The sequence below is a fragment of the Canis lupus genome, chromosome 8 (assembly GCF_048164855.1).
Source record: "Canis lupus baileyi chromosome 8, mCanLup2.hap1, whole genome shotgun sequence".
Taxonomy (NCBI): domain Eukaryota; kingdom Metazoa; phylum Chordata; class Mammalia; order Carnivora; family Canidae; genus Canis; species Canis lupus.
In genome coordinates this window covers 33,427,251-33,450,466 of record NC_132845.1, presented here as the reverse complement: position 1 = coordinate 33,450,466, position 23,216 = coordinate 33,427,251, and the positions used below count along the sequence as shown (strand labels likewise).

Below are 23,216 nucleotides of genomic sequence, written 5' to 3'. Positions count from 1 at the left end.
AAAGTCATTTTTTTTTAAAGTTTAGAAGGATTCTAGTGAGGAATCCTGAAATTTAAGCTTCATTAGGGCAAATCCATCTATGAAACAACCTCAAAAATACTTGCAAAAGATAAATACATGATAGGTGGACAGAAAGGAAGCATGAGACCAGGTAAGCTGATTTAGAAAGAGTAACTTAAAAATGAAGAGCAGAAAGGGAGTTATGAAATAATCTCATGGAGCCTTTCACTTTACAAAAGAAGAAACTGAAGGCACAAAGAGAAGCAAGAGCCTTGTCCAAGCCAACACCTTTATATTCAACATTGGAACTGGTAATTCCTAATTCTTGTTTACTGAAACACTGCTAAGCTTTCACTGAGGAAATGAAGCACACGTATGCATGAGCTTCACCAGAAGGTTCTTCAATACATGGTCTATGAGTTTAATACTGTTGCTTCTTCTAGAAGAGAAATGCTGCTTCAGTCAGAGATACACATACATGTTGAATAAGCCGAAAGTGCTTCATGTGCTAAAAAAAATTAGAAGGTGCTCGGCTTGTAGGCACTTGACTCCTTAACTAGCCCTCCCCACTCCTATATTTATTTTAACGTTCGTTTTAAAGGGAGTCTGCTGCAAGGGTGAGCACTTAGTAGAATTATATAATTATTTTCTCCTTCTCCTTCTTCCTGTGATTTTTCTAACCCTCCCACTAAGTAAAGGGCTAAAGGGGGCATAGCTAGGCCACAAAACAAACACCCTAATCTTCTGAAGCAGACTAATGCAGTGCCAAAAGTCGTAATTCCTTCTGAGAATCAATGCAAAGTCAGCAGCTTTTCATCGAGGAAATCAGAAGGGACACAGATTTGGCATGCCTCAGATTGAGAGGAAATATTGCCACTATTGTGATAGATAGCTTGAAAAAAGCCTATCAAGCAGATGACTGGATCTTCAGAAGAAGCCAGGCTGCAGCCATCACAAGCTATAACTCCAAAAACCCAGTTGAATAAGAGGTGAGTGATGAGGGACAAACCATTCTGCAGCCTCACTTGTATCCTGGAGGAATTGCTTCCAATGTCCTTCTAGCCCTGGTCAACACAGAAGCCCACTGTGTTGAGAGGAGGTACAGTGAGCTGTCTACTAGGAGCTCGAAGGTGAAGGAAATAAAGTTGCCTTCACAGAATTGTGCCATGAAACCATCATATAAATGATCCAATCAAAGTTAGGTACACTCATCTTACAAGAGCACAAGGGGTTTAGGACCTGAGTGTATGTGACAGACTTGGCAGAGGTGACCTCAACCTGATGTAGCCTATTGACATATCTGAAGAATGGGAGAACAGCCAATCAGAAGGGAGAAGCCTAGAATGAGAAGCATTTTGAGGCATATGGTAGCACTGCTGGCCCAGCATTGTCTCAGGAAGAGGGGAGGGTGACCTGAAAGCTTTCAGACCTTCAGTGTTCTGTTGGCATTAGGCAGGCTGACTCTGTGGCAAGATGGATGCGTCAGGATGTCTCAGCCTCATGTTATTAGCATTAAAGTCATTTAAATTTCCTGATCCCATGCTCACCAAACAAGCTTCTGATTATTATCTGGCTCTGCAAAGAGTCTTAATTACGAGGCAGAGAATACACTGGTCATAAGGACTTAAATATTCTGAATACCATCACTGTTATCTCATATTCTGGATGCATAAATTGGGTTTTGGACACAATTTATCTCCCTATATAGTTGCTGTCTCCACAGGGAGAATTTACTCATCAGGCTGGGATGAGTCGACGTGTTAGATCTCAGTGAAATTATAATGACAGTAGCATCTCACTTTGTTGTGTGCTTACTATGTGCCTGCCTCTGTTCTAAATACCTTATGTGTATTAATCCATTTAATTTTTATGACAATCCTCTGAGGTCAGCACTCAGGTTTATTTTTCAGAGGGGGGAAATCCAAACACAAAAAGCTTGCCCAAGATCGTATCTACCCGTTGGGAAGGAAACTGAGATCTGAATCCAGAGGTCCAGGTTTCAGAGCTTGTGCCTCTAACAACTACTCCATACTATAATCTCTTAATTTGTTGTATTTCTCTCCAATCTTCAAAAAACAAAAACAAAAAAACAGTTCTAAAAACTAAAAGTTTTTTTTCTCCCCCAAAAAATCACTGGCAGCACAACATAACATGCTCTGAGCTAATTTGGTGGCCAAACCTGACTGGAAGGGGTATGAGGTGAGAATAATCATGGGTTTGCTGCTGAAATATTAAAATGTTTGATTAAATGGTGCTACCTTACATTGTGCTGTGGGTATGGACATAATATATGTCTATAATATATGTACTACCTTTAGGATCCTAACAATTTTGAATTTCAAATCATATTTGGTCCCGTGAGCTTCAGATAAGGATTGTGGATTAATGCTATACAAGAATAATTTGGTATTCTGGTTTTAGATATTGGGCCAGCAGCTTGGTTCACACAAATAAGGCTCTGAGAGGAAAGTACTCTCTTAAGGTGCTGATAGAATCGGGGTTCTGAGCTGAAAGGCTGGTGGACAGAGCCTGAGAATGCTCAAGTCACTGAGGCCATGAATGCCATGGGGGAGGTCTGTGAAGATCAGTCAGCCAATGTGCCATCTCTAGATGGCTGGATGGGCCATGAACACCCATGAAAAAAATGTGAGTCACTTTCCCATTTTATTTCCTCCAAGATAGCTGACTTTTCCTGTAGGAGATTGAAGACCATTGTGTTAGAGCTGCTGAGCTGTGAAGACCACACATTCCAGGAGACATGGGAAGATGGATGGGAGGTCAATGTACCCATGTGCACATTACAGCATTATTTAGGTTTACCTACTCATTCACCAAATAGTTGATTCTACAAATATTTATAAAGGCCAGGAATACAGTATGGTCTTATTCTTAAATTGCTAACATTTTAGCTTCTAAGTCAGATAGATCTGAGTTTAAGTCTTGTTCTGTAATGCATTCCCCGTGGGACCTTGGGACAACTTACTTATTAATCTTTGTGTGGCTGTGGTTCCTTATTTGTCAAATGTGGATAAAAATAGTACATACCCCATGATGACTAGTATAAGGATTTAACATAAGAATGCACTTAAAGCCCTTCACAAACTATAAAAGTCAATGGCAAACTTGATAGAAGTGGCCATTATTATTATTACAATTTTGGTTATAGAAAGTCAACCAATTGTAAGTGGACATACACTATCAAGAATCTAGAGCGCAAAGAGCAATTGATTTTGCCTGGGAGGATCTAGGTGAGCTGCAGAGAGAAGTTGGCCTTAAGGGGCAGCCTTGAAAAAGGAGAGTTAAAATAAAGATGAGAGAAGGGCAATTAGAGAAAGGAATAAATCTAGTATCTAGCATGTTGACTTTGAGATCTTCGTAAACAGCTGGAAAAATCAGTCTGGATTCATTAGAAGGATGCCAGGCTGTAATGACTGATTACTATTAAACCAGTATCAGTGAGAACTAAAACCACAGGAATAGATGGAAATGACAAGGGGAAAACCATGGACTGAGAAGAGGTGGGGGTGGAGAGCTCGAAAAATTTAAGGCAAGGGCAGAAGTGGAGTCTCTGGATAAGACTGGCTTATTTGAACAGGTGTCAAAATGTTCCTAGCCCCGTGGAGAATAGAGGAAGTCACTGAACTTTAACCTGAGAAGCAATATAGTGCAATGTGCAGTCCCTGGAGTCAAGACATACGTGGGTTTAAATCCTCCCTTTCACCCCGACTAGTCTTGGAAACCTTAAACAAGATATCTGCCCTCAGCAGTCAGCAGATTCCATATCTATAAAATGAAACTAATAGCATCTACCTTATAAGAGTGTTGTGAGTTAAGAATGAACTAAATGCATGTAAAGCACTTAGGAAACTGTCTGGATAATGATACACACATGTGCACACCTGGGAAAATATAAATTGGTCAATGTGAATTTAATCCTAGAGAAAATAATAGAATGATCACCAAATTACTTTCCATTACTCAGAGGAGCTCTAGATATTGTGTAACAATTCAAGTTGGATTTCTGAACAAACAAATAATGTCAATGTCAGAACAATTTAATTTTCTCTCTTTGAAGAATATTAGACTGTGTAGGTAAGAAGAAAGTGAAAGATTGTATACAGAGAAACTGGATGGGCTTTCTAAGTCTTTCTTCATGACATTTGTTATCACTAGGCTGTAGAAATTGCTTCGAGTAGTCGGTCCCCGAAAGAGTGTTTTATAGAAAGTTATTAAGTGTTCCATGAACAGTTAAGTTTGGGAAACACAGGGCAAAATATAATACTTTACTATAGGATTCTCAAATGTTTTTAATAAGGTAATATGAGTATCTTAGAGTCATTATAATTTACAGCATTTTCCAAACTTATTTGGCCATGAAATTCTGTAAAGGGTCACAGAACCCACCTCAGGAAGCAGAGGCATAGACGATATTGTATCTTTCTTAGAGTTATAGTTCCTAAAGGTTGACTGTTGAGATTTCAGCATCTTGATATAAAAAATATTGTGTGTTAATCCATAGGGATCGGATCAAAAATTTAAAGAGGTTTTTTTTACTTAATACTTTTATTCACGAGCTGGACAATAACAATCAAGTGAATCATAAGGAAGCACAAAGTTGGACAGAGTTGCTATCTACTTGGAAGATGGAAAAGAACTTCAAAGGATACTGGGAATACTATCAAAAATAGAATGCAGATCAACAGGGAGAAGAAGAAAGATGTCTTACAGAGAAAACACAAGCTTTGTAGAGAAATAAGGAAAACATTTTGAGATTATATGGATATATATATATTATATATAATATATATATATCTCCCAAGAAAACACACTGAGTCTCCACTAGAAAGCATGGTGAATAAAGTGTAATCACAAGAGTCATTACTTCTGCTTCCACCGAGTCTGTTGTAGTGATGAGCATAGGGAAACGTGATGTGTCTCGCACATTATAGGGACAGCTCTATTTTAGAATGCTGGGGCTCTGTATTCTTCTCTCCTGGCTCTATGTGCTCCTTATAAATGTGGCCTTGGTGATGCTCCAGAATTCAGGACTTCCAAAGTCATATGCTTCCGAGTTTAGGGTCCTCTGAATGATGGGTTAACTGTCTGTGAAGGGAGATCTTATAATTTCATGGTTTAATAAAGTTCTTTTAGTTCTTTTGCTAAGAGTAGGCAGGAACTGACCTTCCTATTAAAAAATGATCCTGGCTGCTGAGATTCTGCTAAATCAAGAGATTATCCAAGATGCATGGTGTTTCTAGGCCATTGAAGAGTTGATGTTGAGGGTTCAGAGACTGTAGCTATTCTTTTTATACTTCTTAGGTTTCGTATTTTTGTATTAGGATATGGCATATCCTAAGTGTTCCTCTTAAATAACTGACTCGTGGTGCACCACATAGAGTCGTGTGTGTGTATGTGTGTATGTGCGCACACACACAAGCATGTATGCATGCATATAAGAAAAAGCCGATATGAAATAAGAATCATAGGACTGGCAAAAGTCCTGTGTTTGGCTGACATTTCGACACTAAAAAATTAGAGGGCCTCTAGGGCAAGCAACCCAGCAGGAGACATGAAAATCTTATTATATGAAATAGAATTTGATGATGTTAATCTGGAGTAGAAAAGAAACTGGCATCCATATAGCTCTTTTACTACTTAAAGAAAAAAAAATCATTGGAAATTAGGACATACTCAAAAATAGCATTAAGAAATAAGTTTTATAACAATCAAAGATGTCCAATAATGAACAAGTATACTTTATGAAAAAAATCCTAAAATTAAAATTAGTTTTGAACACTTATTTTGTGTCCGGTGTTATGCTGAACACATTACATGCAGTAGCTTTTCAAGTCTCTCAAAATTCCTATGAGGTAAGAACTGTTACTACTTTCACATCATAGAAGCCAACACAGCAGCTCAGGCCACCTGCCTTTCTGGGATAGTTCTGACAAGTTGGCCCACCCTGAGGTTGAGCCAGAATGCTAGCAAGTGTTGGTGAGCCTTCCTCTGCTCCATCCTGTCACGCTAAAGCAGCAGCAGACACTGAAAATGGAATCTGAGCCACTTTCATTTTGGGAGACCTTTAAAGTAAATATGACAAGTGTGGTGATAGGGATTCTTGGTAGCCAGCCACAGGGTCTCATAAACAAATAACCTCATGATGCCTTCCAAATTCGTGAGTCTATGGCCCTGAACAATTGAGGACAGCCAACAGAGTCTCTGCTAATAAAATTGCCTTGAAAAGCCAACATTTCTGCTTAACAGAGCTTTATGTATTAATTTTAGGAGCTAGACTGTCCATTTTTTTCTTTAACACAGAAAGAAACCGAACACCCTTACAAATAGGGATGCTTTTTTAAATCTTTTGAAGAATATTTTTTTCTGCTTCATAGAAATTTTATCATAATTTCATGCCCCCATACTTCATGGCTTGTTACTCGCTCCATTAGTCTTACATTTAACTTGATAAGGTCCTGGTTCCTGTGATATTAGTTTTTAGGTTTTGGTTTCTCACAGCTGCTGCTTTGAAGTACCTGATAACATTCTTAGCCTCACAGAGAGCCAGTGGCTTTTCAAGCCCTCATTCCCCCACTGCTCACTGTCCTGCTATTTCTGTTACTTCTCACTTCGTGGGTGTCTTCCCAACCTCACCCCTCCTCTATTTTTGAAAGAGGGCGAACCTGGGGCTTTTGCAAGTGGCTAATTCAGTCCATCCATGGAATTGGGCAGTTTATTCTGGAAGTAATCATTTCTCTCCCTGAGCGTGTCAGGGCATGTCTTCCTGTAGATGTTCAGGGATTTTAGTGGGGTATACGCATGAGTGGTAATGAGGCATCTCTCATGGTTCCTGTAAATACCCGCGCTCAGACATTCCTTTTCTTAATGCAGTACCTATAGTCACGCTCTGTAGCAAAAGGTGGCTTCTCCTTGTAGGATCCATGCCAGGCATGACCTCAAGTGCTGGAATTTGGAAAAAGCCAATTATTTCACTAGGCAAAATTAGGCTGTAGCTAAAATAGGACAGGGAAGCATCTTCCAGAAAAAGCATCACTCAAGTCACCCAGTAATGGAAATGGGATTATAACCATGTAGAGAATTTCTGGAGTTGTTTATGGTTAAAATTAAGTTATAGTTGGGAGTTTTAATAGGTTAAGCAACCTATTAAACAAGACAATAGGCTGTTGTCATTCTAATAGGAAAGTAATCTGGGGCAAGAAAACAAACATCTCCTGTTTCATCCACTTAGAAAAAATGTCTCCTGATTTCCATCATCTCCCAACACATTTGATGTGAATGTTGGAAGACTGAATTTAACAGATGATCCGAGTGTGAAAATGTGCTTACAAGTCGTAAAATAGAGACTAAAGCTTTAGCCACATTTCGAAGAGGAACAAGATAACCGTGAGAGTAAAAGCACAATTGCAAGTGAAACTGAGGGAACTATCAGCTCATCGTGCACAAAATCCAGTGTTACAGAGCAAAGTTACTCACAGGTATTTGCAGTGCCTTTGGGGATGGGGAGATATGAGCCTGGACTCCAAGGTCGGCCCTGATAATTCTTCTTGCATTTCCCACAGTCTGGACCTGTAGTGTTGTGCTCACATTCACAGGTCAGTTTGCTGTTGTCATACACGCACACGGTGGCGTGGAGATTACATTTGCACCTAAACAGAAGAGAGACAAGAGTTCATTGTAAGTCAGGTGATCATGGAGGCTTACCCATCTATCTCCTGGGGGGTGGCGGCTCTGACACCCTGCAGTGCTTGCGCTACATAGAGGCTCTGGGCAAAATGTAGATCTGCAGTCCCCACCTTCAGAATCTTCTCAACAAGGGACAAAGGGTAGGATTAGGATACAGTCTATCTCATACCACACTTTGAGGAATCCTAATACTAGTCGGTCTGTTCAGTGGGGGCCTGAAGGTCCCGTAAGACAACTGTGCTACAAAATCAAGGGTTTCTCAACAGGTATTCAAAATATTGCCACCAATGAGCAGTGAGTGATCTTATTATATTATCAAATCTATGACAATTTCATCTGGGTTTGAAAAGCAATGTTATCTTCTGTTTTTTCCTTAAACCAGAACGACAATTCTTACTTGTTTAAAAGAAACGATGACCATTAAGACAATTTGCTATTCAGACTTATTTTATAGACCTATGGAGATCAAAATCAGGTATTCCTGATTGTCTAAAATGACATTATCCCAGATCAGAAATTTTTCCCACCAAGGCCTCTAATCAATCCGAGTGGTCCTTAGATTTCCCACTCACAGCAAATAAGGTAATTACAAAGGTCTCTCAGAAATGGGTCAAATGACTCAGATAAAAGATGCTTAGAAGCCAATAAAATAATAAAATAAAATAAAATAAAATAAAATAAAATAAAATAAAATAAAATAAAACAAAACTATGTGGCAGGGGTCTGAGGTCATTTGCAAATGCCTTGCTTTTGGTGCCTGTGAAGAGAGCTGTGATATATGAGAGGCAACAGTGGAATATGCAGGTTCCACAAAAACACTTTCCCCTATCCAAAGTCTTGCACTATAAAATCTCAAAGGCCAACTGGGTATTTGTTGATGTAGCAGGTTATAAATTGTAACATCCCAAGCATTCTGCATCCTCTGGAAAAGTAAAACCAAGGATGACCATGACACAGGGGCCAGGACAGAGTAGGCAGGAAGCAATGTGTCCACATAGAGGGGAGAACTAGGACATCTGTGATGGGGCATAAAGGATCAAGATCTGTTACGGCCAGCATCTGAAAATGTTATGTATGTGTGTTTGTGTGTAGATGTGTGTGTGTTTTTAAACTAGACTGGCCTCTTCTAGGAAGTAGGACAAAAATATAGAAAGCCAAACTTCATGAAGACAAAGAAAGATTATAATGTTTTACATTTGCTTTCCTTTGCGGGGTATGTTGCGAATTGGAAAAAGTTAACAGTAGTCTTTCTTAGTAGGAAAAGAAGATTCTTTCAGAACTGATGTTGGGATGCCTGGGTGGCTCAGTGGTTGAGTGCTTGCTTTCAGCTCAGGTCGTGATCCCAGAGTCCTGGGATCCCACATCGGACTTCCTGCAGAGAGTCTGCATCTGCCTATATCTCTGCCTCTCCCTCTGTGTCTCTCATGAATAAATAAATAAAAATCTTTAAAGAAAAAAAAGAACTGATGTTGGTTTCTCTGACATCTGTAAGCAACATCCAAGTTTCTTGTGTGCAGATGATGTTTGGAACACCGACCCATCCTCATGGCAAGAAAGTGAAGGAGTGGCTAAGATTGTTACTGAAAACTGTTGGGCTCTCTTCTAACTCAAAGGTGTAGCCCCTGAAATAATACCCACTCCTCGCCACCCAAACCTCCCTGGATAAGACCACACGTCCGCTTTATCAAGGGTCTACTATAATTTGCAATACTTACAGCTATACTCTGCCCTCTGTATAGTTATATATGGTAAAAAGCTGGAAGTCTACTACTTAAACAATACCTATTCAACTTAGATACATAAAAAGAACCTTTAAAATTAACAGATGTACAGTGTTCTAAAAAGATGAGAAAAACATGATTCAGTTAAGTGAAATAGACAGTGTTTAATCATGAGTTAGGTCTCGTAACAGTCTCCTCTATGCAGGGAGTCACTTGTGTTAGGTTGCTTATAAAAGGATCTTTCTCCTTCCAACATTAGCACCTTTATTTATGGGTGTGTTTTTTTTTAAATATGGAAGATGTTAGAAACCTAAGTGATAGAAGCACAAACTTATACCGATTTAGCACCCTATCTGGTGTTAAAAAATCCAATGGAGGAAATGAACAATATGACCCCAAAGAATATGCGTGTTTCATACAGGAAGATCAAGAACACAAGTAGTAACTGTAAACTGGATTAAATATCTTTTAGCTGCTAATACTTTCATACTTGTAGTCCCTTTCTGAGTTACAGACAATTTCCATTCTCAAGACTTTATATTTGCTGAGAAAATATTCTTTAAATAACAAAAGAAGGTGAAAGAAAAATAAATGACTATTTAGTCTCATTTCCCTCAGATTTCTTCCAATTCATGGTGCATCCTCCTCTGTTCAAAACCCAATCATTCAAGGCTCAATTCAATTCAAACTCTTCCCAGTTATCTATCCTGCTCACTGCAGACACCCTGAGCTCTATCTTCTGATTTCGTTAAATGCTTCTGTGTATTTGGTTGGGTTGGTTGTTACTTAAGGCTCTTTGAGCTTTTAGAACACGTTGACTCATTGCATAAATCTCTCCCATCTTAAGGGGAGAAATACTCACCTTGTACCCCTGGTCTTCTTTTCCAGTTACCTCTTTAACACTCTCCTCTCTTCTTGAGTTTCCTATATCTACATTTTCCATTCTCTCATCCCCCACTCACTTTCTCTTTCTCACCAAACGCAGCCTCTCTTGCCAATGTCATCCATGACCTCTTTGTTGAAAATCCAATGGATAATTTTCTTTGCCTTATTTGACCTCCCAGTAGTATTTGAATCTGTGGGCTACTCCCTTTCTTCTGATGCTTTGTCCTTGTTGGATTCTCAAGCTCATATTCAGAATCCTCTTCTTATTTGTGTTCTCTTTATGTGCTGTTCTTGGGGTTCTGGCCTGTGAGCACTGTCAGCCTAAGTGACTCTCTTTGGACACTCTTTTTTTTTTCAGATTTTATTTATTTATTAGAGAGAGAAAGAGAGAGAGAGAGAGAGAGAGAAAACACAAGCTGGGGGGGGAGGGAAGAGGGAAACTGAGAAGCAGACTCCCCGCCAAGCAGGGAGCCTGATGTGTGGCTTGATCCCAGGACTCTGGGATCATGACCTGAGCTGAAGGCAGACGCTGAACCAACTACGCTGCCCAGACACCCTCTTTGGATACTCTTAACACAGATTGTCCCTTCAGTTTCCTCTGCAGTCCTTAATGGCTTTGAGTTATAGCAAACTCGCATTTTAAAGAAAACTTGCGTAATCTTCCTCTACCCTGAAATAATAAGCATATACAAAATAAGCTTAAACATTTGAAAACATTTTAGGAGATTCAGAGATTCTGTTACCCATAGGGATCCATAGAACCCTCTTTCCATTATTCCCAGTGAGGATTATCTGATCGACATGTTGATAAATCCTGGATCTATATCTCCCTCATGGATCTCTTTCTTGGGTATGTTAAACTCAACAGATCCCATATTGAATTCTGGGGTTTCCCTCTCCTACCCATTCCTCCTTCTGGGGTTACTGTGTCAGTAAATTGCATCACCAGTTAGTTGAGAATGCCTCCCTCTTTCTTTCCTACAATAACTAACTTGTCATTGTTAGTTATTAAGAGCAGTTAGTTGAGAATGCCTCCCTCTTTCCTTCCTATAATAACTAACCTGTCATTGTTCCGTCTCTCACCAAGTTGTAAGATCCCTTCTCCTTGACAACTCTCAAACACGTAGTACAGTTCTAGCCATTGCCACTGCCCTAGTTGAGATCGCCATCACCTTCGATCTGTTTTATTACAATGGCCTCTGAACAGACCTTATTGCCTCCAGTCATGGTTCTCCCAGCTCAGTCTCAACACAACAGTCAACATAATCCTTTACACAAAAATATCAGAGTCATCTTGGCTTCGAACCATTGTAAGACTTGTCACAATTCTCAGAGTAGAGTTCACACTCTGTAACGTGGCCTCCAAGTCCCTTCAAAGCTTGTGTCTCTTCCCTTTTCCAGTCTCATCTGCACCACTGGTAATACTACTCAGTTATTCAAACTTTGCCTTCAGGTAATCTTTTTTTTTTATTTTTTTAAAGATTTTATGTATTTATTCATGAGAGACAGAGAGAGAGGCAGAGACATAGGCAGAGGGAGAAGCAGGCTCCCTCTGCAGGGAGCTCTATGTGGGACTTGATCCTGGGACTCCGGAATCAAGACCTGAGCCAAAGATAGATGCTCAACCGCTGAGCCACCCAGGTGTCCCTGCCTTTAGGTAATCTTATAAACTGTTCATTTTGCCTAGAACATTCTACTCAACTACCTCTACCTCATTTACCTGCCAAATTCTTATCATTCAGGTGTCAACTTGTAAATTTCCGTGCCTGGCTCCTAAATGACATTCAAAAAACATCCACTGGCCAACTATCTGAGGGCTTCTCTGACCCACCAGCATGCCTTTCCTATGTGCTCCTGTGACACTGGCAAGGCCAGTCACTTGATAAAGCCCACACTATCTCTGCCTTAGACAGAGACTGTGTTGTCATTGCTTCTTCTATCACCTTTACTGGAGTGCAAACTCCCGGAGGCAACAGTCACGCTTGCCTTATTTATTGCAACATCCCCAGTGTGTGTTAAGGTGCTTGGCATATAATAAGTACTTAAAAAATATTTGAAAGATAAATAAGTGATTAATAAGCAAGTAAACTCTCTGAGCGCAGGAAGTGCATGGGTCTGTCCTACTATGTCTAGCCTGGTGATGGACTGAAAATAGAGAATCAATAGGCATCGTATTAAATCGAACACTCCATGACATGTGCTGAAAACTGCCACATGCCCTTATCATTGGCTTTTATAATGGGCAAAGGGAACTTTATAAAATTGGTAAGACTATTTAATTTAAACTCCAGAGAATTTGCCAAACGCCTAAAACCTAACACAAGAAGAAAATGCCTGAAAAAAAAAATGCCTGAAAGACTTAGGAAAATAACACAGTTTAGAGGAGAAAAAAAAAAATCATTTGCATAACATAGTTATTCTGGAATATGCATCTTTTGGCTTCCACTTCTCATGCAGGGATGACCCCCCCCACCCCCCGGGTTCAGGTGTTTGGGCAATGTTGCTTGGGCACTGGCAGGAACCAGAACTTGCCCAGCAGTAAATCTGCTGACCTAGCCCAGCTCCTGGGCTGTCTTTTCTCTGTCCTTGCGACCGACAACTCTCGTGCCTGGGCTGAGCCCGTGACAGTGGATGCTGAGGTATCCCAACACGGGTTGGTTTTGGAAAATGATTCCCTTTCATTATCCACAGCTCAGCCTGTTTGCATCACCCCATTCCAATCAGATGCTGAAATTCTTTATGTAGAGGCCCTGCCAGAGTGGCTTTTCCTCCAGAAAAAAAAAAGAAAAGAAAAGAAAAGAGAAAAGAAAAAGAAAAAAAGAAAAAAGAGAAAAGAAAAAAGAGAAAAGAAAAAAGAAAAAAGAAAAAGAAGAAAAAAGAGAAAAGAAAAGAAAAGAAAAGAAAAGAAAAGAAAAGAAAAAAGAAAAGAAAAAAGAAAAGAAAGGGATATCACAATGGTGAGAGACTGCTCTCAATTCCTAGGGCCATGACCTCCCGCCTTGTGATGGGGTGGAGGGCAGATTTCTGTGGCGTCCCCTTGTCTCCGACAGGTTCATTATCCACTTCCATGGGCATCCGGCTCCGACGTCTACCAGCACGTTGCCCAAGCCGAGAGCTACCAGGCTCTGCGAGCAGGGAGCTATCTGATGTTCTGGAGAGCTCAGCCTATTCCCCGATCCTGTTCACACACACACACCTCACACAAGACACTTGCAGACAGAATGGACTTGCTTGTACTTCGGAGATCTGCTTGTGTCTAAGTGACAAGCCGTACGTGTTGTCAAATAACGGCACTGGTAAGATGGACTTCCAAAAAAAGTGAGCTCCAGTCTGCGGTGCAAATGATGAGAACCAGCGTCTTCTTGCTTTCAACCGGGTCTGCACTTCCTGTAGTTTAGTGACCAGCTGTCATGAGTCAATTTAATCTGGCTTATAAAAAGGCTCCAACGTTTAGATCTGTGCCACCTGCCAGTAGGTATGAAAAACCCATACAGTCTGCCTGTTTTTTTCTTAAACATAATTTAATATATTTATTCTGGGAAGCATGTTATCCACCCGAATTTCCTGTGAGTTAGAGGTCTATATATATCATCTATTACTAGTGTTTCAACTAGAGGTACCAAGACAGAGAAGTTTGAAACTGGCCCTTTCTGAAGCAAAACAGGAAAGGAAGCCAGGCTCACTGCCCTGCAGGTCGGAGATTTGGCTACTTTGGTGCCAAGGGAGGATTCACCACGCAGCGAATGGAGTTTAGCATCATGGCCCATTCAGGGCCTCGAGGAAGACCTACCAATATGTTCATGTGGTCGTGTGCTTTTGCATAATTCTCACAAATAAGATATTTTTGCATTTTTTAAAATTAGTGAAGGTAAGTTTCAGGCCTCACAAAATCTAGATCAGTCTCTGGTTGCACTCCCTGCCTTGGACTGGCAGCTACACAAATGCTTTTAGAAAGTGAGTTAGCACAAACACTGGAGCCTCAAAGATGTCTTTTTCAAAAGGTGATAAATTATAAAATGCCTCTCACATACTTTTTCTGCCTCCGCAGCCCCTTGACCTTTCTCTTTTCACTCCGACACATGAATTTCTGGTTTCCACCTCAACATGTTATTTGCAATAGGAGACCTGTGGCAACACCATTTAAAAATTATGTGCTATTCATTATGAAATCAGACAGCCCGGGTTCAAATCCCACCTTCACCACTTACTTGTGAGGGCACTGGGTAAGTGACTTCACAAACACACAAACAGAACTAATGTTGACTGAATACTTCCAAGTACCTGAGATTGTGCTAAGTGCTTTTGCATATTTCACACGTTATTTCGTACAAACCTCACAATAGTACTGTGGGATTGGCACTAATTATAGATGAAGCATTTGCATATTGACGGGCTAAGGAACCCACCTCTCCCAGCTAGGATGAGATGGAACCGGGATTTAGACCGTGGGCAGCCAGCCTCCAGAGCTCTGCTTTTACCACCAAAAGTGGAATGCTGTCTTTCTAAGTATGGCTAGGCCTCAGCTGCCTCGTCTGTAAAACAGAGACAATAAATGGATGGGTTTCAAAGAACGGTTTTGGGTATTGAATAGAAAATGTATGCATGCCCTTAGGATAGCATCTGACACAAAGTTCTTGACAAATGTTATTTTCAAGTATTATTATTTCTATAATAGATGACTGAAATGGACTATCTGATTCATTCTGTAAGCCTTAATTAATAACATATTCTCTGGATAGTGTCGTGAGAAGGCCCATGGGATTCAACACCAGAAGATGACATAGAGTTCTAATCTCCAAGAAGCCTAACTCAAAAACAACAGCCGCTGCTCCATCCTGTAGGAAGAGAAGCAAACAGGCTCCACCAACCTGATAGACTCCCGCTCCAAAAAGCACCAACAAGCTGTGTGAGTTGCCTGCCAAAATCAGCCAATCAGAACAAGGTACTTTTCTAGCCCTTTTCAGCATAACGGACCTGAGTAGGAACTTCCCAGGGGACCTTTGTACAAGCAGGGCCTCCTGTTTGTGCGGTGAGGCTCGGCCAAGTGCTGGGTGTTGCTGCTGTGTCTCCGTGCAGCTTGAGCTGTGGCCCCCAAAAAGCCTGTGCCTTTGACCTTTGGTCTGGCCTCGTTTCTACCATTGTGGGACCCAAGATCTCAACTCCTGGAACAATATTCTATCTAATTATGACAATGTAGGGAAGTAGGGTGGTAACACTGAGTTGTCTCTCCACTGATGCTGTATTTGCACTGAACAGACCTAGGGACAGCTCCTACCTCTGAAGGTGGGGGTAAGAGGAAAACGCTTGATACCCTGCCACTGTATGCCTGGAGCTGTGCTGGGTGCCTTATGTGTGCTGCTTCACCCCATCCTCATTACCCCTGGGAGCAGGCGGTATAAGTGTCTATAATTTACAGATGTGGAAAGTGTGGCAAAGAGCAGTAAAGTGATTTGCTCAAAGAAACACTTCTGGTGAGTGGTAATCAAGAGTCAATTCCAAAGGCCAGGTTCATTCTAGGACATCACACTTGTTGAGGCAGAACAAAGCAAACTGGTTCTCGGGAGAATTAGACTAGTGGTTCTAAACAGTGATATTGATACTCGAACACTTGCTACCTAAATAGTGGTCCCTGGACCAGCAGTTTCAGGATCCCCCCCACCCCCCGCAAGCCTTGATAAAAATCTCAGGCTTTCCCCAGACTTGCTGAAGGAGAATCTGCATTTTAACCAGATCACCAGATGATTCATGTGCAGAGTAAGGGTTGAGAAGCACTGCTGAGTCACCAGTGTGTCAAAATCCTGACGAACAGGAAAACTAAAATCACGTGTGTGATCCTCATGCAAACTCCTCTTCCACCTGTATTCTGTTTGGCGATCTTTGTCCTAAACCTGACCATCACTAAGGTGCTAGCTGTACACTCAAACCTAATCGACCATCTTGTTTGTAAATTATGTCAAGTCCACTGATCTGCAGATTCATATTTCATATATTAATTGAATAATTTAACTATGTTAAAAGCTGTTTACACTTACTAGTAAAAATGGTATATATTTCCAAAATATACAAGGAGCTGTTACAACTACAATAATAAGTGGAACAAAAAAACCCAGTTAGAAAATGAGTGAAGGATCTTAAAAGATATATCTCCAAAGAAGATATATACAAATGACCAATATGCAAATGAAAAGATGCTCAGCATCATGAGTCATTAGGGAAGTGCAAATTAAAACCTCAACGAGATACTACTTCACATCCACTAGGATGGTTATAATTTAAAAAGAAGGACAATAGGAAATGTTGACAATAATGTGGAGAAATTGGAACTCTCACATATTGTCGGTAGGAATGTAAACTTGTGCAGCCACTTTGGAAAACAATGTGGCAGTTCTTCAAGAAGGTAAGCATAAAGTTATCATATGATTCAACAATTCCATTTCTAGGTCTTTACCCAAGAGAATCAAAAACATGACCCCACAAAAACCTGCACACAAATGTTGATAGCGGTATTATTCATAACAGTCAAAAAGTGGAAACAACCCAAACATCCATCAACTAATGAATGGATAAACAGAAGGCAGTAGTATACTCATATAATGGAATATTATTTGGGGGGAAAAAGTGGTGAGGTACCGGTACATGCTACAGTATAGATAAACCTTGAAGACATTTGGCTAAATCAAAAAAGCCAGGTACAAAAGGCTACATAATGTATGCTTTCCTTTATAGAAAATACTCAGAATTGGTGAATCTGTACAGATGGAAAGTAGATGAACGATATCCAGGAGCTGGGGAGAGGGGCAAACAGGGAGTGACTGCTGAAGGATGGGGTTTTCTTTTAGAGTGATAATACGTGTTCAGGAATTTGATAATGGTGAGGGCTGCGCCACTTTTTGAATATACTAAAAACCACTCAATTGTACATTCAATGAATGCAAAAATAAACTAAAAGAAATATGGTATTTATCTAAAACAGATGGCAGAAAAACAGTGGATAAGAGTTTGGGGTCTGAGGTCAAGTAGTTTGGCTTTAGCAGGAAGTTAGGCAAGTTCCTTAAGCTCAGTTTACTCCTCTGTAAAATGAGGATAATAAAATATCTACCCTTAGGGGCTTGGGGGAGCCTTAAATGATACAGGACAAGGTAGCTGAGACTGCTGATTCATGAACTTTTCTTTTTCCCACACCACCACAGTCTTAGCTGGGTGCACAGTCTACACGTGTAACGACTACATCTCCCGGCACCTCCCTGAGCCAGGGGTGGCCGTGTGACTATGTCCCACCATTGACACCTTAGTGAGAGTGAGGTCTGTGACACTCCTGTTAGGCTGAACTCCGTCCTCTGTCTTTAATTTACTCATGGACCATGAACACATGAACATGGTGTTAAGCCACCCTGGACTACATGGGCCACGGCAGTAACCACAAATAGTGGAATCGGGCCCTTGGGCAGCCTTCACTACAGTCAGGGGAAGGCAGGTCCAGATGGAGCCACTATTCCAGCTGCGGAGCACCTACCGCCCAACAGAAAGGAGACAGAAGTAAACTTCTAGTTTGTTTGAGGCACTGTTAATGCGAGTCTCTCTTACACATCTGAACTTACAGTTGAACACAGCACCTGGTATATAGTAAGCACTTAATAATTTAGTATAAGCTATCGCTATTATCACTTCTGTCTCACAGCAAAAGACCAGATCTTCAACTATCAAATGGGTCTGGTCTAATCCTGACCCCATGAGGAACAAAGGGCTCAAATCTTTCCAGCATTCTCCTACTCCTTCCTTCATTAATAAAACCTGGAGTCTGACAGTAGTTACCACTGGTAAGCAAAGATGTTTTCAGAAGATTTAGTTTTATAAACTATGTGATGCCAAAGTTCAATGTGAAATAGATATATACTTATAACAATTTTGGGAAAGCAGCCGCACACTTAACAGACCAACAAAGAGTCTGGAGGTTTAATTTGTCTTTGCATTCCTGTATTATAGCAGAAGCATACAAGAAAGAGGGGTGCTAGGACTCCAGGTATCTGCCTTGCAAACCCAGAGGGCAGGTTTCTACATAATTTTTGTGCTCTTTCACAATATACTGAATACCTAATATGGCCCCTGGTTGATGGGGGCTTTCCTCTCCTGAACTCTTTCTTAGAAAAATTATTTTTGAAAAGTGATGGGACTAGATTGTTTTTTTTTTTTGAGCAAAGAAATATATCGTTACACAGTTTCCTCTGGGAGTATAACATAAAGCTTGAGATCTTAGCACTTCTTCACAGACATTGAGATCTTACCATCTTTTAAAATATATATAACTTATTTGCTCCAAAAATTGGTGGGGCAGGGACTAGAAGTCCTTCTTGTACACTTAAGCAATGAATGATTTAGACACCTTATGGTACTTAAGAAATCTTGTAGAAGTTCCACTTAAATCTTATTGAAAACCCTAAACTTACCCATAGTGAAGCATCAGATTACATGACTTACGAAACTACTGATTCTTTTGGATAATATTGAAAATAGCCCTTTTCTACTTCTAAAGTTTGCCAGGGAGACTAGAGTACCATGATTGTAAAATAAAATAAAAATAGGAGCTTATAAATTTGAGATAATGCATTGTCCAAGATTGGAGTAGGTATACGATGGTGCTCTGTGACCTGTTTATTACACTCACGAGGAATCTGGTTAGATAAGAGGTGTTGAAAGATAAAAGACATAGCAAGATAATTATAGCAACTGAGACTGCCACTGTTCTCTGCACAAGGAATCAATCTGGAGATTGGGAGGTAAAGAGGTTGTTAAATTAAAACTAAACTAATCCAAGGCCAATTAGCAACTAATAGATGACCCAAGATATTTCAGATATGCATGGTGAACCTTCACATTTTAATTCTTTTTGAGAAAATGTAAAATTGAGGGGTCTTCTGTCCCAGAAATAGAGATAATCATTGTTCAAGGCAACAGATTCTATAAGAGAGATAGGACAACATGATGTTAAAAGCTTGGACCCTGGAGACAAAGGGTCTGAGTTCAAGTCCTAGCTCTAGCATGAACCTGGTGGGTGGCTCCTTTTAAGTCTCAGTTTCCTTACCTATAGTATGGACTGTTACTAATACGAATAACATAGGTTTGCTATGAAGATTAAATAAAATAATCCATGTAAAGAATGTATCACAAATTCTGCTAGATAGTAAGTACTCAAAAAATGTTAGCTATAATTAGGGAGAGAGATGGCAAATCCATGGCTTGGCTACCTAAAAGTCTTTTACCATCCCTTTCTCACTTGAGTCTCTATAAAACACATGGGAAAACTAAAATACTCATTTCCTAGGCTTCCCTGCCTCTAAGGTTGGCATGTCATATAGGCTAGCCAATGAGATATGGCCAGAAGTCACTAGGTGGGATGTTCTGGAAAGTTTTTTAAAAGTGGCAGCTTAAAAGGAATCATTCCTCTGCTTTTGTTTAACTTTTCTCATTTTGCCATTTCTTCCTTTTTCTTATCTGGGATCCAGACAGAAATGCTAGAGGGACTTCAGGCTTTATAGCTGTAAGAATAGAAGCTCCATTTAATGTAGGGCAAGCTAGGAGCTAGAAGGAAGCTAGGCCTGGTGGTGTTCTTACCCACCAAGCCAGGGCCTGCCGACCTCCCCATGTGCTCTTCCTTGACGAAAACAAGCTCCACTCTGTTTAAGAAGGCTTTCTTGTTTTTAGAAATGGAATATATTCCTGACATAAGAAGCAACAATGAAGATTGTTGATGTATTCAAGTCATTTTCACACATACGTGTCCATTTTGTGGTTTACAGTAAACAACTGCCAAGTTAGATTTCTTTTTTTCTCTCATAGAACCACATAAGTGAAATACTTTTTTCATCTTTTTCTTTTCTTTTTAACTTCCAATTGATGTGAACTATACTATGATAATTTCTGATATATTTCTTGGGATAAAAAAATATAATTCTCCTTTTTTTTTTTTTTTTTTCTGGGAGAAACTGGAACAAAAGAAAAATAGGGCAGGAATAAACCTAAAGTTCTTTCATGCTCTGCAAAGCCACAGAGTTCAGTGAGGCTCTGGCTACAGAGCTGAGAGCCATCTGACACTGTAGGATTCCATCAGGTTAGATTGTCAGATATGTTTTGGAATCTTTTAAATATGTAAATCTTATCCATTCAAAAAAGGTCTTATTTCCTCAAATAGTTATATTAGAGTCTGATTAAAAATGACTCAGCCTGAAAAAACAGTTTTATGACTAGGAATAAAAAATAAAGCCACACCTGTGCAAAAGAAGACAATAGAGCAACCGGATTCTATATTTTTACTTTTCACTACAGAATTTGAGAGGAAATTGAATTAGATTCCCATGGGTGGTATGGAAAATTGGGGGAAATAGCTTTCTTCTAATTCTCCCTTTTCTGAGAAATAAAATAATATCCAATAGAGAAGACAGCACCTAGCAAAGCTTTTGTTTTTTCCCCTTATTTGGTGGCCTACTTTTGCTAGCAAGCCTTGGAAAGTTGAAGTGTAAAGATAAAAAAAAAAAGAAGTAAAAAAGAAAGAAGAGAGAGAGAGAGAAAGAAGGGAAGGAAAAAGACCCATCTGTTAAAAGAGGCTGATCTTACTTGCTGTGACCGATGACCCGAACTGTGTGTCACTTAATATTGGAAACAAAGACTCTAAAGCAAAGAAACAAAGAACCCTGAGAATAGAAATGAAGAACGGCAATGAGCTCTTAAAAGATCCAACAGATAGAATAAGGTCAGTGAAAAAATAACTAGATGGTAGTTAGCTATGAGGTTTATCAATACTGTCGTCATCAAAGTCTCTCCATCTATATGATTACAGATTTAGAGGTGGGGTTGCCCCAAATACGTGAGAAGTGAAGTGTCATTAAGTGGAATTTCACATAATTTAATATGGACCATGGTCATATTTTAGAGTCAAGTGATATATGATCAAGAGACCTGGGCTTAATGACTAACCTGCTCAGTCACTTTGGGGGGATTACACCGCCTTTCAAGGCTAATTTCTTTGACATGTAAAGGGTTTGGTCTGTGTTTGAAAAATGTCCTACACTGGCTGGGTGACTGACCCCACCTTCTGGCAGTGTGCATGTTGCAGTGTTAGTACCCCCTCGATTCCTTCTTCTTCCTTCCGTAACAACCTTCGTGGGATCGCCCCTCTCCATCCTCAAGCTGGGAGGTTGGGGTGGGGGACTCCAACCCGCAGTGTCCAGGATGCGCAGAGAGGCTTTGCTCAGCCTGCCAATCCATTCTGTTTTCTTGGACACAATGACTGGTTTGAGGACGGGAAGAGGACCTAATCCTTATGAAAATCGACCCTGAGGCCTTTGCTGAGATTGTGAGGATGAGAGGTCCTATTCCTTATGGTACTGCTAACCTGGTCGCAGGTGGCCTGGAACTGCTCATGGCCATCTTGTCCACAACATGGAGAATCTCGGCCTAGAATAAAGCCAAGTCAGAGGGGAGCAAAGCCAAGAGATAGAGACAACATCCTGACAACTTTGTGTAGCCCATGCTGCCAGCTAGTCTGAATCTAACTGCGTCCCAGATTCCCAGATATGTGAGCCAAAATAGTCTCTATTTTGTTTCAACTAGTTTGAATTGTGTGTGATTTTTTTTTTTTTTTTTTTTTTTTTTGGTGACTAGCTACCAAAAGAACCTAAAACAATACACCGTGTTACTTCTTTATGGTTCCACCACCTCCCAGGCTGAACTAGACTGGATGTACCACCCAAAAGCAGTCATTACGTAAATGGTTCAACAACCTAAAATGTACAGCCTGGCTCGAAAAATCGGGTCAACCAGATTTTTCTGCCAAGGATTTAGACTTGGAAATAGACATATGTTTTCATTAGGAGGTGGGCATTAGAATATGCTGCATGATTTCAAAGTATGCTGGTTCTAACCTTAACATGATTTTTATAAAAAGTGGTGAGTTTTTTGGGGTTTTATTTTTGTTTTTGTAAAATGAACTGACTTTCTAAGTTAAGGTGAAAAGTGCTGTACTCTGGAGTTACAAAAGACCTAAATTTGAATATCTCTACGATCACTTTTAACTTGTTTGACCTCAGGCTTATTCCTCATCTATAAAATAGAGATGATAGTCAATGATTTCATTAGGCTTTATTTTAACTTTTGAATGAGCTAGCAGTCAACTGCCACCATGAACAGTTCATAAATAGGTCCACTTGATCAGTTTTAGTTCCCACCTGATCTGCCATCATCGATCATTATGAAATATTTGTTAAACACAATACAGAAGATCCTGTGGTTAAGATTTTACTATTTCTGAACAATCTCAGAACGATAATCCACAGAAGGAAGGCACCTGTTAACTACTCTGGGGTCATGAAATCTTCTAATTTTTGTTTTAAATTTAACAAAAGAATGAGAAGAAACTTTAGTGTGTGTGAGGCACCAAAGTGTGAAGGAATGGGATCAGGACTGTGGACATCATGAGGTCAGGCAGTGGGCAGAGTGAACCCCTAGTTCCTGAACAGGACCTTCCATGGTGCTTGGTACAGAATAGGCTCTTTGTAAATATTAACTGAAAGAAGTCTTCGCTGTGGAAATGTGGGAAACACAGGTTCAGAGAAATAATAACAGCAATAATAACAATAAAGTAATAAATTAGCTGGCCTTTTTTGAGCTTGTTTTGTGGTCATGTTTGAGAGAGAGAGAGAGAAAGAGAGAAAGAGAGAGAAGTGGGGGGGGGGAGGGATAGGGTAAGAGAGAACCCTCCAGCAGACACCCGCTGAGTGAGGAGCCTGTGCTAGAGCTTGATCCCACAACCCTGACACCATGACCTGAGCCAAAATCAAGAGTCGATCACTTAACGGACTGAGCCACCCACGCACCCCACTTGTTCTGTGTTTAAAGGTGCATTCATAAGAATATCAT

General features: G+C 40.2%; 1 protein-coding gene across 1 annotated transcript in view; it reads right to left on the bottom strand.

Moving 5' to 3' along the window:
* Positions 1-23,216, bottom strand: part of NTNG1 (netrin G1) — a 316,142-nt gene that overhangs the window by 73,713 nt on the left and 219,213 nt on the right. The window contains exon 4 of the mRNA XM_072837671.1: positions 7,492-7,664. Within this exon, the coding sequence (XP_072693772.1) occupies positions 7,492-7,664 (173 nt within the window). The remainder of the gene's footprint in view (positions 1-7,491; positions 7,665-23,216) is intronic.